Source organism: Kogia breviceps, unplaced genomic scaffold (assembly GCF_026419965.1).
Source record: "Kogia breviceps isolate mKogBre1 unplaced genomic scaffold, mKogBre1 haplotype 1 scaffold_574, whole genome shotgun sequence".
Taxonomy (NCBI): domain Eukaryota; kingdom Metazoa; phylum Chordata; class Mammalia; order Artiodactyla; family Physeteridae; genus Kogia; species Kogia breviceps.
In genome coordinates, this window is record NW_026712017.1 from 1 (window position 1) to 20,208 (window position 20,208).

The 20,208-nt window shown below is 44.9% G+C and overlaps 1 protein-coding gene across 3 annotated transcripts; it reads left to right on the forward strand.

Moving 5' to 3' along the window:
* The first annotated feature begins 342 nt into the window (after positions 1-342).
* Positions 343-17,863, forward strand: LOC131749794 (small ribosomal subunit protein mS25). 3 transcript variants are annotated; one of them, XM_067024388.1, is made up of 3 exons: positions 343-624; positions 6,474-6,580; positions 17,802-17,863. In XM_067024388.1, exons 1-3 carry the CDS (start codon positions 491-493, stop codon positions 17,846-17,848), a joined length of 288 nt encoding a protein of 95 aa, XP_066880489.1. In that variant the 5' UTR covers positions 343-490; the 3' UTR covers positions 17,849-17,863. The 3 variants fall into 3 exon arrangements, with proteins under 3 accessions (XP_066880489.1, XP_066880490.1, XP_058907648.2); XM_067024389.1 differs by lacking the exon at positions 17,802-17,863 and adding an exon at positions 17,699-17,742; XM_059051665.2 differs by lacking the exon at positions 17,802-17,863 and adding an exon at positions 7,569-7,669.
* Positions 17,864-20,208: the final 2,345 nt, after the last annotated feature.

The window sequence follows — 20,208 nt, forward strand, 5'->3', positions numbered from 1 at the left end:
TCTAACCCTTCACTTTAAAACTGGAGAAGTTGAGAGAGCAAAACTGACATTTGAGGTTGAACAGAAAGTTACTAGCCGACTTGGTGTTCAAAGTCAGCTCTCCTGAATTATTTCCTACTGTAAGTTTGTTGTCTGAATGATTGAGTTTGAGCCTATATAAAATATTTTCCCTTGGCGGAGAGGAGAAAGACTTGATTCATAAATCGTGAAAACCTTAAATTTCCAACAGGAGCTTTAACGCTTAGGCGTCTGTGCTGGCTCCCACCGCCGCCGCCTAAGGAAAACTCTGCCAGCCAGTACTACAAGTCCCAGGCTGCTCCGCGGTGTGTGCGCTGCCCGCCGGGAGGCGTCTGCTGTGAGTCTGCGCGGGAAGTGGAAACCGCCGCCGAGAAGAAGCGGCGAGAAGGCCGCTCGGGCGGCTTCAGCTTAGCTGGTTTCTCCGCGCTGGTGGGCTCGCGGCCGGCGGGCCGGCCCCTCCGCCGCAGCCGCCATGTCCATGAAGGGCCGCTTCCCGATACGCCGCACCCTGCAGTACCTGGGCCAGGGGGACGTAGTGTTCAAGGAGTCGGTGAAGGTCATGACGGTGAACTACAACACGCACGGGGAGCTGGGCGAGGGCGCCAGGTCAGTCCGAGCCGCCGGGTCCCACCAATAACTTGCGAGTCGTTGAGACCTGGCGCTGCGCTGGCGCCTGAGACCCTACTGCACGGACGGGCAGCTGCCCCGGGTTCCACAGCAGAAGAGGACCTCAGGGCCGCGTCGCGCCGGGTGGGGGCCGCGCTGACGGGGAGGCCGAAGCCTCCTCAGCCACCCGTGCCCCGCGGGCGGCGCGCGGTCCGGGTGGAGCCCAGCCCGGGGCGACCGACCCTTTGGGGTCCGGGCTCTTCCACCTGCTGGCTTTGGGAGAGTTGCTTTTCCTCAGTGTTGCGACCGGCGTGATACCTATGTCCCAGGGCAGACATGGGGCTGCAGTGGGAGGGGTAACAGCTGCTGGCATTTATTGAGTCCTCGTACGTGCAGCGCGTTTCTGAGTGCTCCTCGTGCACTAGCTCGTTTGATTTCTACAGAAACCCCACTGTTTTCTTCACTCCAGGTATGAAAGAACGCAGGAGGTTAAGGAACTGGCTTGTCCAGGGTACCATAGTCAGCTGGTGAGCGGGCGGTTCTGAAAGGGGGCTTCGTTCTCGAAGGGACTGTCTCTGAGCTGCGCAGCGGCCCCCATCCCAACTCCTTAATGCTTTTCAGCCCGCCGCAGAGTCGGGACTCATTGAATGGAACTTGAAAGTGAAAGGTTTGAACTGAACCTTGAGGCAGCAGCAGTGCTTTGGGCTTTTCAGGTGTTAGGCATAAATTTACTGAGTGCCTGCTGATGCGGGGCCCCATCCCAGCTGTGGCTGGGAATTCAAGTCCTGTCTTTCAGAAACTTTGGGATTGGGTGTGTGGGATGGATCAGAGTGAGACTGGAGAGCCCTCTCCCTTGGAGGGTGGTTCCCCCATGGCGGGGCCTTCAGTGCAAGGCTGTTCAGGAGAGCCAGCAGCTACCCTCTAGCCGTTTGCTTTCCACAGGTCAACGCAAGAACTTGGACCTACTTGCGTGGGGTCAGCTGGGATGAGGGCTTCCTAGAAGACTCAGTCATAGGGCTGAATGGGCACCCAGATACTCCTGCATAACCAACTTTGCATCCATCCATCCATCCATCCATCCATCCGCACCAGGAGTCACGGCAGAGGCCAGGCAGGTACAGACAAAGGAGGGAGAGTCTGGATGGGCCTGCAGTAAACTGAAAACGTCCGCTGCCTCACGGGGCCATTCACTGCTGGGCTACGTCTTAGCTATTTGGGCTCCATGGAGAATTTCTGACTTGTCAAGGAGCCAGAAATTCAGATTTTTATGTAAATCTCTGGTTTTTAAATGGTCAGCCAATCAAAATAGGCCTGCACATACTCGCATGCTCAAGTATTTTGATACTCTCTGAGTAAATAGGAGCCAAACAGCCATTCTGTGTTTCATTGTTCCTAGTGATAAGGACTTGGCTGTCCCACCGGTGCCCTTTGGGTTTGAGCCTGTCAGACTTGCTCTTTGTAGCCCCACCGGCCTTTCTTTGCTTGTTCATGTGCCCTCAGCACTTCATCTGGCCCTCCATTCCAAGTGCCAGTGGCCAGTACAGCACCGGGCTAGCAAGTCTTAGGGTATTTGCTGGGTGTGTGGGGAGCTGCCTTATTCAGAGTCTGACAGCTAAGTTCCTTCTCACCTCTGCCAGGTGTTCTTGCCCTTAAGATGTAATGGGAGAAGTAACAGCTGCTGGAATTTGAGTTCTGTGTCCAGCCTTGCGCCTCAGGATCCAGGTGAATTTGATAGTGATGGAGCCCAATGCTCACAGCCCTGATACTTTGACTTACTGGTCATGTGACCCAGGGCAGTTTACTTTTCTGACCGTTTTTTTAAAAAAATTAATTAAATTTATTTATTTTTGGCTGCGTTAGGTCTTGGTAGCTGCACATGGGCTTTCTCTAGTTGTGAAGCCCTGCATGTGTCTTTTTGAATTATGGTTTTCTCTTGGTATATGCCCAGTAGTGGGATTGCTGGGTCATATGGTAGTTCTATTTGTAGTTTTTTAAGGAACCTCCATACTGTTCTCCATAGTGGCTGTATCAATTTACATTCCCACCAACAGTGCAAGAGGGTTCCCTTTTCTCCACACCCTCTCCAGCATTTATTGTTTGTAGATTTTTTGATGATGCCCATTCTAACCCGTGTGAGGTGATACCTCATTGTTTTTTAAAAATTTATTTATTTATTTTTGGCTACGTTGGGTCTTCGTTGCTGTGCGTGGGCTTTCTCTAGCTCTGGGGAGCGGGGGCTACTCTCCGTTGCGGTGCGCGGGCTTCTCACTGCGGTGGCTTCTCTTGTTGCGGAGCACGGGCTCTAGGCGCGCAGACTCAGTAGTTGTGGCTCGCGGGCTCTAGAGCGCAGGCTCAGTAGTTGTGGTGCACAGGCTTAGTTGCTCTGCGGCATGTGGGATCTTCCAGCGCGTGGGATCTTCCCGGGCTCGAATCCGTGTCGCCTGCTTTGGCAGGTGGATTCTTAACCACTGTGCCGTCAGGGGAAGCCCCCTCATCGTAGTTTTGATTTGCATTTCTTTAATAATTAGTGATGTTGAGTATCTTTTCGTGTGCTTCTTGGCCATCTGTATGTCGTCTTTGGAGAAATGTCTACTTAGGTCTTTTGCCCATTCTTTGATTGTTTTTTTTTTTTTCCTTAATATATTGAGCTGCATGAGCTGTTTGTCTGTTTTGGAGATGAATCCTTTGTCCATTGATTCGTTTGCAAATATTTTCTCCCATTCTGAGGGTTTTCTTTTCGTCTTGTTTATGGTTTCCTTTGCTGTGCAAAAGCTTTTAAGTTTTATTAGGTCCCATTTGTTTTTATTTCCATCTCTCTAGGAGGTGTGTCAAAAAAGATCTTGCTGTGTTTTATGTCCAAGAGTGTTCTTCCTATGTTTTCCTCTAAGAGTTTTATAGTGCCTAGTCTTACATTTAGGTCTTTAATCCATTTGGAATTTATTTTTGTGTATGGTGTTAGGGAGTGTTCTAATTTCATTCTTTTTTAATATATAAATTTATTTATTTTAAATTTTTGGCTGCGTTGGGTCTTCGTTGCAGCACGTGGGCTTTCTCTGGTTGTGGTGAGCGGGGGCTACTCTCCGTTGCTGTGCACCGGCTTCTCGTTGCAGTGGCTTCTCTTGTTGTGGAGCATGGGCTCTAGGCACACGGGCTTCAGTAGTTGTGGCACGCGGGCTCAGTAGTTGTGGTACGTGAGCTCTAGAGCGCAGGCTCAGTAGTTGTGGTGCACGGGCTTAGTTGCTCCGCGGCATGCGGGAATCTTCCCGGGTCAGGGCTCGAACCCGTGTCCCCTGCATTGGCAGGCAGATTCTTAACCACTGCGCCACCTGGGAATCCCTAATTTCATTCTTTTACATGTAGCTGTCCAGTTTTCCCAGCACCACTTATTGAAGAGGCTTTCTTTTCTCCATTGTATATCCTCCAGAGGCAACAACTTTCAACTTTAACCATTTGATTAGAGTTTTACTCCCATATAGTTAAATACCATAGTTAGAGAGCTCCTCCTTACTTTCTTAGCTTTAGGCTTTATCTGTTGACTTGCCACTGTGGAAGGCAAGGATTTAGCTCTTCCAGAAGCATTGCCGTTCCCTACCGCAGCACATGCGTACTACTCGACCCCCCCCCATCCTCCCAATTTAGTCATTTAAGAATTTTGGATAAATCAGTATTCACTGTTAAATTATGACTTTGTAAACACTGTACACAGTTGAGTCAAACATTTTGATTATTTTTCCTTTTTGTTTTTGCAGTTTTTTGTTTTCCCTGGGGTTATTGTCATTGCTTTTGTTTTAACTGCAGATTCTGCCCCAATTATGGATGTCTCCCCAAGCAAATGTCACACAATCAGACCTTCTGTTGATCCTGTCTTTTTCTTCTTGAGAATAAACTACAAGCTGCTATCTGGACTGGTTGTCCTGCATTGCCATCATGTTGGCATAAACACTGAGGCACACAGCAGTAACTTGCTCTGGGTCATACACAGCTGGGAAGTGGTGAAGCCAGGCAACCACGCTTTTACCCGTGTACCCCTTGCACCTTTCCATCGTCTGGTGTGGGGAGCAGGGTCGCAGCAGGAAGCAGAGAATGCATTTAAATTCGGGTCATTGGGGGGGCTTTAATCAAGAGACTAATTGCAAAGGTGTGGCAAGGATGGGAAAAGAAACCACAAGGAACAGTGCAAGACCCCGGGTCTAGGCTGCAGAAGTGAGGAGGAGAATGTTTGTTGGGACCTGGAGATGAAGAGGGCTGCCTGACAGGATCCTGTGGAGCTGGGACTGAGCCTGGGGTCGAGCCAGGGAGATAAATACCTTGACTCTCCTCCTCCTTCATTCTTTTGCCAGTGCTCCCTGTGGGCTGAAGCCAACACAAAGCCAGAGGGCAGGAAAGCCCATTTCCTAGCCCATATCTGTTAGCTACTCTGGATGGAGAGCAGGTGGAGAGGGATCCAGGCATACAGCTGTGTCATAGTTTATATAATCAGGCATTTGTTTCTGTTCCTTTGCTGTAACAAATAATGCTGCAGTAAACCTCACATATGTCTTTGTATTCAAGTGTGAAAATACCTAAGGCAGAGGTGAAAACATCGAGTCAAGATCTGTGCTAGTTCCAAACTGACCTCCAAGGAGGTTAGACCAATTAATATATTTAAGGAAACATTTCCTCACTTATAACTTAAAACTATTTATTTTAGCAATCTAAGAGGTAAAAAAGGACTATTTTAATTTATGACTTTGTTGGGAAGATACTGAGGATCCTTCCTTTGATAGGCCATGTGGGTTTCTGCCTGTCTGTGGCCTTTGCCTCTAGTGTTGGATTTTAAATGGTGTTAATGATGTGCAGAACTCTGTATCAAGGGAATTAACCTTTAGTTTTGTGTTTTGCAAACATTTTTCTTGTTTGGCAAATGTTGATTTTGTTTTTGGTAAAGTTTGCCTCGTAGAGGTTTTATTTATTTATTTATGGCTGCGTTGGGTCTTTGTTGCTGCGCGCGGGCTTTCTCTAGTTGCAGCGAGCAGGGGCTACTCTGTTGTGGTGCGTGGGCGTCTCATTGCAGTGGCTTCTCTTGTTGCAGCACACAGGCTCTAGGCACATGGGCTCAGTAGTTGTGACTCGCGGGCTCTAGAGTGCAGGCTCAGGAGTTGTGGCTCGCGGGCTCTAGAACGCAGGCTCAGTAGTTGTGGCTCGTGGGCTCTAGAACGCAGGCTCAGTAGTTGTGGTGCACGGGCTTAATTGCTTCGCGGCATGTGGGATCTTTCCCGAGCAGGGCTCAAACCCGTGTCCCCTGCAGTGGCAGGCAGAATCTTAACCACTACACCACCAGGGAAGTCCCTTGCAAAGGTTTTAATGTAATCAAATTTATCTGTGTTTTAAACCTTCTGAGTTTAGAGGTTTCTCCACTCCTATACTGTAAAAGTATTCCCCATGTTTGTTTTTATGGTTTCATTTATTTTAAAATTGTGGTATAATTTACATAAAGTGCTCACCTGTAGACACACAGCTTCTCATATGAGTACACGGTGCAGCTGTCACACCAGTCAGGACCGAGGACATTTCATGGTTTCATTTTTATATTTATACTTCTGTTTTGGTGAGTTTTAGGCTAACATGCAACGTGAGGTAGGGGTATAGATTTCTTTTCCCTAAAATGACAAACCAAGTGTCCCAACACCCACATTCAGACAACACGTTAGTGGATTCCTGAGACCTGCTTTTCCTACCTCCACTTTTTCGCGGGGGACAGGGTCCTCTTAGAATCTGATGAGAGTTCTGGACTTTCTCTTTAGAAGAATACACAGGTGCATACAATTTTAGGTTAAAAACTCATGGGTTTAATTTCTTCTGTTTTGCAGGAAATTTGTGTTTTTCAACATACCTCAGATCCAGTACAAGAACCCCTGGGTACAGATCATGATGTTTAAGAACATGACGCCAACACCCTTCCTGCGGTTCTATTTAGGTGAGCACAGGGCCCTCTGCCGTGGCCCAGGCCTGACTTTCCTCCCATGTTCTTCCCGTGTGGCAGTCAGCGGGGGCTGAGATGGGACCGCTTGTAAACCTACGATGGTCCTATCACCTTGGCTCCTATACCTGGCACACATTGACCGCACAGATCTGGTCTTTCCTTCTCCAGCCGCATCTCCTGTTGCTGCCACATCTCCTACATATGCCTCATGTCATATGGGCTAGTCTTTCCAAATTCCCTTGCCGCACTGTGCTTTGATGCCTTTGCTCATGTCGGTTCCTTTGCTGGAAATCCCCTTTCTACTTTTCTTTGCTTAATTAAAAAATAAATCCTTTGGGACTCAGCTTGGGCACCATTTAACTCAGGAAACCTTACCTGCACTTTATTTTTTTATTTTTATTTTTTTTTGCGATACGCGGGCCTCTCACCGTTGTGGCCTCTCCCGTTGCAGAGCACTGGCTCCGGACGTGCAGGCTCAGCGGCCATGGCTCACGAGCCCAGCCGCTCTGCGGCATGTGGGATCTTCCCGGACCGGGGCATGAACCCATGTCCCCTGCATCGGCAGGCGGACTCTCAACCACTGCGCCACCAGGGAAGCCCGCTTACCTGCACTTTAGATTGGCCTCTCCCTGCTCTCAGGGCACGTCTCTCAGTGCTGGCCACATTCTCTTGAACAGTGTATGTGTTTGCATGTGTCCTCTATGGACCATATGCATTTACGTGATGCCCTCCTGTCCCTGCGAGGAGCAAACATGAAGATTTATTCAGTTAAATTGGGCTCAGTGCCTGGAAGTCAGAAGACCATATGTTCTAGCCCAACTCTCTACTCAGTCATTCTGATCCTGAGTGAGTAATGTTCCCACTTAACATATTTCTAGGGGAAGGCAAAACATCTTTCTTACACGGTTACGAGAATCAAATGAAGTATAGACTGGGAAATTTGTCAGGAAAGAAAATGATTGTTGTTTTTTCATTCATTCAGCAAATATGTATCAAGTTCCTGTTAGGACACAGGCACTGTTCCAGGTGCTTGGGGTGTCAGGGAGCCATACAAACAAAGATCTCTAGCCTTGTAGAGATGATATTCCAGCAGGAGGAGATAGAATGAACAAGAAGCTCAATAACATGGTTCGTTAGAAGATGAGTGCTATGGAGAAAAGAAAAATAGAGCAAGGTGGAGGTGAGGAGAATGGTGGTGGTTGGCAATTTCGTGTATGTATTTCGTGTTGGTGTTTTAAAAAATTAACTTTATTGAGGTATAATTTACCCATAATAAAATGGACAGGTCTTACGTGCATGGAGTGATGAGTTCTGATAGATGTACGCTGTGTCCGGTTTCCCTGTGAGACCCAAAAGTCTCCCTACTGCTTTCCAGTGAAGCCACTCCCAAATAGTCCCGGTCTCAACCTCCCCAAGACGCGGAACCACTTGTTAGCAGTTCTTTTTTTTTTTTTTTTTTTTTTGGCCGCACTGTACAGCTTGTGGAATCTTAGTTCCCCGACCAGGGATCAAACCCGGGCCCTCAGCAGTGGGCACAGAGTCCTAACCACTGGGGCCGCCAGGGAATTCCCTCTGTTAGCAGTTCTTTCACCATAGACTAGTTAGTTTTATTTGTTTCAGAACCTAATATAGAATCTCACAGTATGTTCTTTTGTGTCTGGTTTTCACTTGTCTTTTTGAGATTCATTCACGTTATGTGTATCAGTAGCTTATTCATTTTTACTGCTGCACTGTGCTCCATTATCAGAACATGCCACAGTTTATCCATTCCCTTGTTGATGAACATTTGGGTTTTCTGTAGATGCCAAGACAGAGTTACAAGTATGAGGTTTATTGGAGATGGGGGCAGGCAGGGAGAGTCACCAGATGGCAAAGCACGTTTGACATCTCTGGAAGGAGGTCTGGCCGGGAGATGCCTCAGATGAGAAAGTCGGGGCCAGTCGGTAGGAAGCTCTGGCTGCGTGTTGGGCAGAAGCGGCAGGTCCTACTCGGGGACCTGGGAGAGCCGGGTGGGCTTGGCTCTGCCGCTGCAGCGGGTCCCAGAGACTCCTCCAAGGAGGGTCTCGCTCGAGGCGGGTGTTAGCGGCTGCCTGCCGAGGGTGGTTTGGGAAGGTGCACGTCTCTGTGGACCCAGGTGTTCGGTTCTCCTGGGCACAGGCTCAGGATGGGCTTGCTGGGCCACAGAATAGGCATGTGACCTTCTTAGAAACCACCCAGACAGGCCTCCAAAATGGTTATGCCATTTGTCCCTGCAGTCCGCAGGGTGAGGGGTCCTGCTGGCCCCGCATCCTCACCCAAACTGGTCCTATTGCTCATCTGCATTTCCTGTGGCTGCTATAAGATCACCACGAGGTTGGTGGCTTAAAGCAATACAGATTTCTCATCTTAGTTTTGTAGGTTTGAAGTCCAACATGGGCTAAAATCAAGGTGTTTGCGGGGCCTTCCTTCCTGGAGGAGCTAGGGGTGCCTTTTCCAGCTTCTAGAGGCCCCCACATTCTTTATTTATTTTTAAATTCTTTCTTTCTTTCTGTTTTATTTTTGGCTGTGTTGGGTCTAAGTTGCTGCCCGTGGGCTTTCTCTAGTTCCGGCGAGTGGGGGCTGCTTTTCTTTGCGGTGCGCGGGCTTCTCATTGTGGTAGTTTCTCTTGTTGCAGAGCACGGGCTCTAGGCGTGCGGGCTTCAGTAGTTGTGGCTCGCGGGCTGTAGAGCGTAGGCTCAGTAGTTGTGGTGCATGGGCTTAGTTGCTCCGCGGCATGTGGGATCTTCCTGGACCAGGGCTTCAACCTGTGTCCCCTGCACTGGCAGGCGGATCCTTAATCCCTGTGCCACTAGGGAAGCCCGAGACCCCCACATTCTTTGGCTCGTGGTCCCTTCCTCCATCCTTGAAGCCAGCTGTGTTCATTTCTGGCCCTCTCCAACAGTCACACGTCCCTCTGACCACAACCCAGGAGGGTCTCCAACTTTAAGGACCTTGTGATTAATGGGGCTGCCAGATTATCCAGGAGAATCTCCCCATTTCTGGGTCCTTAGGTTTAATTTCATCTGCAGAGGCCCCTTGGCCACGTCAGGTGTCATATTCATAAGTTCTGGGGGACTAGGAGTGGGCATCTTTGGCCGCCATTCTTCTCATCACATAAGTCTTTTCAGCCATTCCAGTGCCTGTATATCTCCTTGACATTTTAATATGCATTTCCCTGTATCTTTCCATGTGCTTATTGGCCATTCATTTCTTTCTTTCTTTCTTTCTTTTTTTTTTTTTTTTTTAATAAATTTTATTTATTTATTTATTTTTAGCTGTGTTGGGTCTTTGTTTCTGTGCAAGGGCTTTCTCCAGTTGTGGCAAGCGGGGGCCACTCTTCATCACTGTGCATGAGCCTCTCACTACCGCGCCTCTCTTGTGGCGGAGCACAGGCTCCAGACGCGCAGGCTCAGTAATTGTGGCTCATGGGCCCAGTTGCTCCGCGGCATGTGGGATCTTCCCAGACCAGGGCTCGAACCCGTGTCCCTTGCATTGGCAGGTGGATTCTCAGCCACTGCGTCACCAGGGAAGCCCCCATTAATTTTTTTGGAAAGAGTCTGGATCTTTTGTCCATTAAAAAAAAAAGTGGGGGCTCTTTTCTTCTTGAGTTGTTTATATATTCTGTATTCAGTTCCTTTGTCAGATGTATTGTGAATATTTTTTGTCTGTGGCTCCCTTTTCATTTTCTTAATGATGTCTTTTGAAGAGCAGAAGTTTTAATTTTGATGAATTCCAGCTTATCAGTTGTTTTATGTTTAGTACTTTTTGTGCCCTGTCCAAGAAATCTCTACCTACACCAAAATCAAAAAGATTTTTCTCCTGTGTTTCAAAACTGGGAGAGTCCTAGATTTACATTTAGGTCTGTGATCTCGTTATTTGTGTTTTAAGTGAGATAAGGATTGAGGTTCATTTTAGGTTTTTTAGATTTGGGATATAGCACCATTTGTTGAAAGACAATCCTTTCCCTTATTTAATTTCCTTGGCATCTTTGTCAAAAAAATCGACCATGAATGGATAAACGAAATCCGTATATTCATCCAGTGGAATATTATTCAGCCGTGAAAAGGAATGAAGTACTGGCATATGCTACAACACGGATGAACCTTGAAAACATGCCAATGGAAAGAAGGCAGATGCAAAAGGCCACATAGTGTGTGACTCCATTTGTGTGAGGTGTCCAGAACAGACAAAGCCATAGGGACAGGAAGTGGTTGTCAGGGGCTGGGGCTGGGGTGGTGTGGGGAATAGGGAGTGACTGCTTAATGGGTACAGGGTTTCTGTTTGGGGTCATGAGAAAGTGCTGGAACCTAGATAGTGGTGATGGATGCACAACATTGTGAAGGCACTAAAAACCACCAAATTTTACACTTTAAGCTGGTTAAAATGGGAGAATTCCCTTGAGGTCCAGTGGTTAGGATTCCGTGCTTTCACTGCCAAGGGAGCGGGGTTTTTTAAAATTTTTTTTTAAACATCTTTATTTGAGTATAACTGTTTTACAATAGTGTGTTAGTTTCTCCTTTACAACAAAGTGAATCAGTTATAAATATACATATGTTCCCATATCTCTTCCCTCTTGCATCACCCTCCCTCCCACCCTCCCTATCCCACCCCTCTCGGTGGTCACAAAGCACAGAGGTGAACTCCCTGTGCTATGCAGCAGCTTCCCACTAGCTATCTAATTTACATTTGGTAGTGTGTATATGTCCCTGCCACTCTCTTACATCGTCACCGCTTACCCTTCCCCCTCCCCATATCCTCAAGTCCATGCTCTAGTAGGTCTGTGTTTTATTCCTGTCCTAACCACTAATCTCTTCATGACATTTCTTTTTTCTCAGATTCCATATATATGTGTTAGCATACGGTATTTGTTTTTCTCTTTCTGGCTCACTTCACTCTGTATGACAGACTCCAGGTCCATCCACCTCATTACAAATAACTCAGTTTCATTTCTTTTTATGGCTGAGTAATATTCCATTGTATATTATATATGTGCCACATCTTATTTATCCATTCATCTGTTGATGGACATTTAGGTTGCTTCCATGTCCTGGCTATCGTAAATAGAGCTGCAATAAACATTTTGGTACATGACTCTTTTTGAATTATGGTTTTCTCAGGGTATATGCCTAGTAGTGGGATTATGGGGTCATATGGTAGTTCTATTTGTAGTTTTTTAAGGAACCTCCATACTGTTCTCCATAGTGGCTGTATCAATTTACATTCCCACCAGCAGTGCAAGAGTGTTCCCTTTTCTCCACACCCTCTCCAGCATTTATTGTTTCTAGAGCTTTTGATGATGGCCAATCTGACCGGTGTGAGATGATATCTCATTGTAGTTTTGATTTGTATTTCTCTAATGATTAATGATGTTGAGCATCCTTTCATGTTGGCAATCTGTATATATCTTCTTTGGAGAAATGTCTATTTAGTTCTTCTGCCTATTTTTGGATTGGGTTGTTTGTTTTTTTGTTATTGAGCTGCCTGAGTTGCTTATAAATTTTGGAGATTAATCCTTTGTCAGTTGCTTCATTTGCAACTATTTTCTCCCATTCTGAGGGTTGTCTTTTGGTCTTGTTTATGGTATCCTTTGCTGTGCAAAAGCTTTTAAGTTTCATTAGATCCCATTTGTTTATTTTTGTTTTTATTTCCATTTCTCTAGGAGATGGGTCAAAAAAGATCTTGCTGTGATTTATGTCGTAGTGTTCTGCCTATGTTTTCCTCTAAGAGTTTGATAGTGTCTGGCCTTACATTTAGGTCTTTAACCCATTTTGAGTTTATTTTTGTGTATGGTGTTAGGGAATGTTCTAATTTCATACTTTTACATGTACCTCTCCAGTTTTCCCAGCACCACTTATTGAAGAGGCTGTCTTTTCTCCACTGTATATCCTTCCCTCCTTTATCAAAGATAAGGTGACCATATGTGTGTGAGTTTATCTCTGGGCTTTCTTTCCTGTTCCATTGATCTATATTTCTGTTTTTGTGCCAGTACCATACTGTCTTGATTACTGTAGCCTTGTAGTATCGTCTGAAGTCAGGGAGCCTGATTCCTCCAGCTCCATTTTTCGTTCTCAAGATTGCTTTGGCTATTCGAGGTCTTTTGTGTTTCCATACAAATTGTGAAATTTTTTGTTCTAGTTCTGTAAAAAATGCCAGTGGTAATTTGATAGGGATTGCATTGAATCTGTAGATTGCTTTGGGTAATAGAGTCCTTTTCACAATGTTGATTCTTCCAATCCAAGAACATGGTATATCTCTCCATCTATTTGTATCATCTTAATTTCTTTCATTAGTGTCTTATAGTTTTCTGCATACAGGTCTTTTGTCTCCTTAGGTAGGTTTATTCCTAGATATTTTATTCTTTTTGTTGCAATGGTAAATGGGAGTGTTTTCTTAATTTCACTCTCAGATTTTTCATCATTAGTGTATAAGAATACCAGAGATTTCTGTGCATTAATTTTGTATCCTGCTACTTTACCAAATTCATTGATTAGTTCTAGTAGTTTTCTGGTAGCATCCTTAGTATTCTCTATGTATAGTATCATGTCATCTGCAAACAGTGACAGCTTTACTTCTTCTTTTCCTGTTTGGATTCCTTTTATTTCTTTCTTTTCTCTGATTGCTGTGGCTAGAACTTCCAAAACTAGGTTGAATAAGAGTGGTGAGAGTGGGCAACCTTGTCTTGTTCCTGATCTTAGTGGAAATGGTTTCAGTTTTTCACCATTGAGAACAATGCTGGCTGTGGGTTTGTCATATATGGCCTTTATTATGTTGAGGAAAGTTCCCTCGATGCCTACTTTCTGCAGGGTTTTTATCATAAATGGGTGTTGAATTTTGTCAAAAGCTTTCTCTGCATCTATTGAGATGATCCTATGGTTTTTCTCCTTCAGTTTGTTGATATGGTGTATCACGTTGATTGATATGCGTATATTGAAGAATCCTTGCATTCCTGGGTTAAACCCCACTTGATCGTGGTGTATGATCCTTTTAATGTGCTGTTTGATTCTGTTTGCTAGTATTTTGTTGAGGATTTTTGCATCTATGTTCATCAGTGATATTGGCCTGTAGTTTTCTTTCTTTGTGACGTCTTTGTCTGGTTTTGGTATCAGGGTGATGGTGGCCTCATAGAATGAGTTTGGGAGTGTTCCTCCCTCTGCTATGTTTTGGAAGAGTTTGAGAAGGATAGGTGTTAGCGCTTCTCTAAATGTTTGATAGAATTCGCCTGTGAAGCCATCTGGTCCTGGGCTTTTGTTTGTTGGAAGATTTTTAATCACAGTTTCAATTTCAGTGCTTGTGATTGGTCTGTTCATATTTTCTATTTCTTCCTGGTTCAGTCTCGGCATCTTGTGCATTTCTAAGAATTTGTCCATTTCTTCCAGGTTGTCCATTTTATTGGCATACAGTTGCTTGAGTAATCTCTAATAATCTTTTGTATTTCTGCAGTGTCAGTTGTTACCTCTCCTTTTTCATTTCTATTTCTATTGATTTGAGTCTTCTCCCTTTTTTCTTGATGAGTCTGGCTAATGGTTTATCAATTTTATTTATCTTCTCAAAAAACCAGCTTTTACTTTTATTGATCTTTGCTATTGTTTCCTTCATTTCTTTTTCATTTATTTCTGATCTGATCTTTATGATTTCTTTCCTTCTGCTAAATTTGGGGTTTTTTTGTTCTTCCTTCTCTAATTGCTTTAGGTGCAAAGTTAGGTTGTTTATTCTAGATGTTTCCTGTTTCTTAAGGTATGATTGTATTGCTATAAACTTCCCTCTTAGAACTGCTTTTACTGTATCCCATAGGTTTGGGGTCGTCGTGTCTCCATTGTCATTTGTTTCTAAGTACTTTTTGATTTCCTCTTTGATTTCTTCAGTGATCACTTCGTTATTAAGTAGTGTATTGTTTAGCCTCCATGTGTTTGTATTTTTTACAGATCTTTTCCTGTAATTGATATCTAGTCTCATAGCGTTGTGGTCAGAAAAGATACTTGATACGATTTCAATTTTCTTAAATTTGCCAAGGCTAGATTTGTGACCCAAGATATGATCTATCCTGGAGAATGTTCCATGAGCACTTGAGAAAAATGTGTATTCTGTTGTTTTTGGGTGGAATGTCCTATAAATATCAAGTAAATCTATCTTTTGCATTGTATCATTTAAAGCTTGTGTTTCCTTATTTATTTTCATTTTGGATGATCTGTCCATTGGTGACAGTGGGGTGTTAAAGTCCCCTACTATGATTGTGTTACTGTCGATTTCCCCTTTTATGGCTGTTAGTATTTGCCTTATGTATTGAGGTGCTCCTATGTTGGGTGCATAAATATTTACAATTGTTATATCTTCTTCATGGATCGATCCCTTGATCATTATGTAGTGTCCTTCTTTGTCTCTTGTAATAGTTTTTATTTTAAAGTCTATTTTGTCTGATATGAGAATTGCTACTCCAGCTTTCTTCTGATTTCCATTTGCATGGAATATCTTTTTCCATCCCCTCACTTTCAGCCTGTAAGTGTCCCTAGGTCTGAAGTGGGTCTCTTGTAGACAGCGTATATATGGGTCCTGTTTTTGTAGCCATTCAGCCAGTCTGTGTCTTTTGGTGGGAGCATTTAATCCATTTACATTTAAGGAAATTATTGATATGTATGTTCCTATTACCATTTACTTAATTGTTTCGGGTTGTTCTTGTAGGTCTTTTCCTTCTCTTGTGTTTCTTGCTTAGAGAAGTTCCTTTAGCATTTGTTGTAGAGCTGGTTTGGTGGTGCTGAACTCTCTCAGTTTTTGCTTGTCTGTAAAGGTTTTAATTTCTCCATCAAATCTGAATGAGATCCTTGTTGGGTAGAGTAATCTTGGTTGTAGGTTTTTTTCCTTCATCACTTTAAATATGTCCTGCCACTCCCTTCTGGCTTGTATAATTTCTGCTGAAAGATCAGTTGTTAACCTTATGGGGATTCCTTTGTGTGTTATTTGTTGTTTTTCCCTTGCTGCTTTTAATATGTTTTCTTTGTATTTAATTTTTGACAGTTTGATTATTATGTGTCTTGGCGTGTTTATCCTTGGGTTTATCCTGTATGGGACTCTCTGTGCTTCCTGGACTTGGTTGACTATTTCCTTTCCTATATTAGGGAAGTTTTCAACTATAATCTCTTCAAATATTTTCTCAGTCCCTTTCTTTTTCTCTTCTTCTTCTGGGACCCCTATAATTCGAATGTTGGTGCGTTTAATGTTGTCCCAGAGGTCTCTGAGACTGTCCTCAGTTCTTTTCATTCTTTTTTCTTTCTTCTGCTCTGCAGTAGTTATTTCCACTATTTTATCTTCCAGGTCACTTACCCGTCCTTCTGCCTCAGTTATTCTATTGATCCCATCTAGAGTATTTTTCATTTCATTTATTGTGTTGCTCATTGTTACTTGCTTCCTCTTTATTTCTTCTAGGTCCTTGTTAACTGTTTCTTGGAATTTGTCTATTCTATTTCCAAGATTTTGAATCATCTTTACTATCATTATTCTGAATTCTTTTTCAGGTAGACTGGCTATTACCTCTTCATTTGTTAGGTCTGGTGTGTTTTTATCTTGCTCCTTCATCTGCTGTGTGTTTTTCTGTCTTCTCATTTTGCTTATCTTACTGTGTTTGGGGTCTCCTTTTTGCAGGCTGCAGGTTCGTAGTTCCCTCTTTTTGGTGGCTGTCCCCAGTGGCTGAGGTTGGTTCAGTGGGTTGAGCAGGTTTCCTGGTTGGGGGGACTAGTGCCTCTGTTCTGGTGGATGAGGCTGGATCTTGTCTTTCTGGTGGGCAGGTCCACATCTGGTGGTTTGTTTGGGGATGTTGGTAGCCTTATTATGATTTTAGGCAGCCTCTCTGCTAATGGATGGGGCTGTAGACCTGTCTTGCTCTTTGTTGGGCATAGGGTGTCCAGCACTGTTCGTTGCTGGTCGTTGAATGAAGCTGGGTCTTGGTGTTGAGATGGAGCTCCCTCTGGGAGATTTTCGCCGTTTGATATTACGTGGAGCTGGGAGGTCTCTTGTGGACCAGTGTCCTGAGGTTGGTTCTCCCACCTCAGAGACACAGCCTTGACACCTGGCTGGAGTGCCAAGAGCCTTTAATCCACACAGCTCAAAATAAAAGGGAGAAAAAAATAGAAAGGAAAGAAAGGAAGGAAGGAAGAAAGGAAGGGAGGGAGGAAGAAAAGAAGGGAGGAAGGAAGGAACGAAGGAAGGAAGTAGGAAAAAAGGAGGGAAGAAAGGAAGAAAGAAAGGGAGAAGACAAAATAAAGTAGGATAAAATATAGTTATTAAAATAAAAAATAATTATTAAGAAGAAAAATTTCTATTAAAGAAAAAAAACCAAAAAAAAAACAAAAACAAAAACAACCAGGTCGGTCTAACCCTACGACAAATGGTGAAAACAAAGCTATACAGACAAAATCTCACACAGCAGCACCCACATACACACTCACAAAAAGAAAAAAGGGGAAAATAATAGTATATCTTGCTCCCAAAGTCCACCTCCTCAACTTGGGATATTTCGCTGTCTATTCAGGTTTTCCACAGATGCAGGGCACTTCAAGTTGACTGTGGAGCTTTAATCCGCTGCTTCTGAGGCTGCTGGGAGAGACCTCCCCCTCTCTTTGTTCGCACAGCTCCTGGGGCTCAGCCCTGGACCTGGCCCCGCCTCTGCGTGCAGGTCGTCCGAGGGCGTCTGCCCTTCGCTCAGACAGGACAATGTTAAAGGAGCAGTTGATTCGGGGGCTCCGGCTCACTCAGGCCAGGGGGAGGGAGGGGCACAGGTGCGGGGCAAGTCCACGATGTCAGAGGCCGGCGTCACGCCGCACCGTGCGTTTTCCCGGGGAAGCTGTCCCAGGATCCCAGGACCCTGGCGGTGGCGGGCTGCACAGGCTCCCGGGAGGGGCGGTGTGGAGAGTGACCTGCGCTCCCACACAGACCTCTTGGTGGCTGCGGTAGCAACCCTAGCGTCCCACACCCGTCTCTGTTGTCTGTGAGGACAGCCGCGGCTCGCGCCCGTTTCTGGAGCTCCTTTACGCGGTGCCCTTAATCCCCTCTCCTCGCGCCCCAGGAAGCGAAGATGCAAGAAAAAGTCTCTTGTCTCTTCGGCAGCTCCGCGCCCGTTTCTGGGGCTCCTTTAAGCGGCGCGCTTAGTCCCCTCTCCTCGCGCCCAGGAAGCAAAGAGGGAAGAAAAGGTCTCTTGTCTCTTTGGCAGCTCCAGACTTTTCCTGGACTCCCTCCCGGCCAGCGGTGGTGCACTAACCGCTTCAGGCTGTTTTCACTCTGCCAACTCCAGACCTTTCCATGGGATCCGCCCGAGGCTCAGTTCCCAGCCCCGCCCGCCCCGGCAGGTGAGCAGACAAGGCTCTCGGGCTGGTGAGTGCTGGTCGGCAATGATCCTCTGCGGAATCTCTCTGCTTTGCCCTCTGCACCCTGTTGGTCTGCTCTCCTCCGCGGCTCCAAAGCTTCCCCCTCTGCCACCCGCAGTCTCTGCCCGCGAAGGGGCTCCTAGTGTGTGGGAACCTTTCCTCCTTCACGGCTCCCTCCCACTGGTGCAGGTCCCGTCCCTATTCTTTTGTCTCTGTTTATTCTTTTTTCTTTTGCCCTACCCAGGTACATGGGGGAGTTTCTTGCCTTTTGGGAGGTCTGAGGTCTTCTGCCAGCGTTCGGTGGGTGTTCTATAGGAGAAGTTCCACGTGTAGATGTATTTCTGGTGTATCTGTGAGGAGGAAGGTGATCCCCGCGTCTTACTCTTCCGCCGTCTTATCGCTCCCTGGGAGCGGGTTTAATCCCTGGTCAGGGAACTAAGATCCTGCAAGTCACATGGCACAGTAAAAAAAAAAGTATAATTGATGTACAGTAATAGTATGTAAGTTACAGGTGTACAATATAGTGATTCACAATTTTTAAAGGTTATACTCCATTTATAGTTATAAAATATTGGCTGTATTCCCTGTGTTGTACAGTATATCTTTGTAATTTATTTTATATATATTAGTTTGTACCTCTTACTCCCCTACCCCTATGTTGCTCCTCCCTCCTTCCCTCTCCCCACTGGTAACCACTAGTTCTATCTGTGAGTCTGCTTCTTTTTTGTTATATTCACCAGTCTGTTGTATTTTTTAGATTCCACAAATAAGTGCTGTCATACAGTATTTGTCTTTCTCTGTCTGACTTAATTTCACTTAGCATAATGCCCTCCAAGTCCATCTATGTTGCTGCAGATGGCAAAATTTCATTCTTTTTTATGGCTAAGTAATATCCCATTGTGTGTGTGTGTATAGTACATCTTTATCCATTCATCTGTTGATGGGCATTTAGAATGCTTCCATATCTTGGCAATTATAAATAATGCTGCTATAAATATTGGGGTGCATGTATCTTTTTGAATTAGTGTAGTTTTTTTTTCGGGTATATACTCAGGAGTGGAATTGCTGGGTCATGTGGTGGTTCTATTTTTAGTTTTTTGAGAAACCTCCATACTGTTTTCCATAGTAGCTGTACTGTTTTACATTCCCACCAACAGTGTACAAGGGTCCCCTTTTCTCCTTATTTATGGTCTTTTTGATGAATGCCATTCTGACAGGTGTGAGGTGATATGTCATTGTGGTTTTGAGTTGCATTTCCCTGATGATTAGGTATTTTGAGCATGTTTTAATGTGCTTGTTGGCCATCTGCATTTCCTTTTGGAAAAATGTCTGTGCGGTTCTTCTGCCCGTTTTTTAATCAGGTTAAGTATTTATTTTTTACTTGGCTGTGCTGGGTGTTTGTTGCCACATGCGGGATCTTTTAGTTGTGGCATACGAACTCTTAGTTGCAGCATGTGGGATCTAGTTCCCTGAGTAGGGATCGATCCTGGGCCCCCTGCATTGGGAGTGCAGAGTCTTAATCACTAGAGCACCAGGGAAGTCCCTCATTTTGTTTTATGTTTTCCTTTGCTGTACAGAAGCTTTTAAATTTAATTAGGTCCCATTTGTTTATTTTTGCTTTCATTTCCTTTGTTTTAGGAGACAGATCCCCCAAAAATATTGCTACAATTTATTTCAACGAGTGTTCTATGTTTTTTCTAAGAATTTTATAGTAGCTAGTGTTTATATTTAGGTCTTTAATCCATATTGTTTATTTTTGTAGATGGTGTTAGAAAATGTTTTAATTTCATTCTTTTACATGTAGGTGTCCAGTTTTCTCAGCACCACTTATTGAAGAGAGTGTCTTTTCTCCATTGTATAGTCTCGCCTCCTTTCTGGTAGATTAACTGACCATAAATGTGTGGGTTTATTTCTAGGCTCCCTGTTCTGTTCCACTGGTCTATGTGTCGGTTTTTGTTGTTGTTGTTGTTGTTTTTCTGTTTTTTTTTTTTTTTTTTTTTTGCGGTACACAGGCCTCTCCCGTTGCAGAGCACAGGCTCTGGATGCGCAGGCTCAGCGGCCATGGCTCACGGGCCCAGCCGCTCCGCGGCACGTGGGATCCTCCCGGACCGGAGCACGAACCCGTGTCCTCTGCATCGGCAGGTGGACTCTCAACCACTGCGCCACCAGGGAAGCCCTATGTGTCTGTTTTTTTGTGCCAGTACTTTGCAGTTTTGAATACTGTAGCTTTCTGGTGTAGTCTGAAGTCAGCAT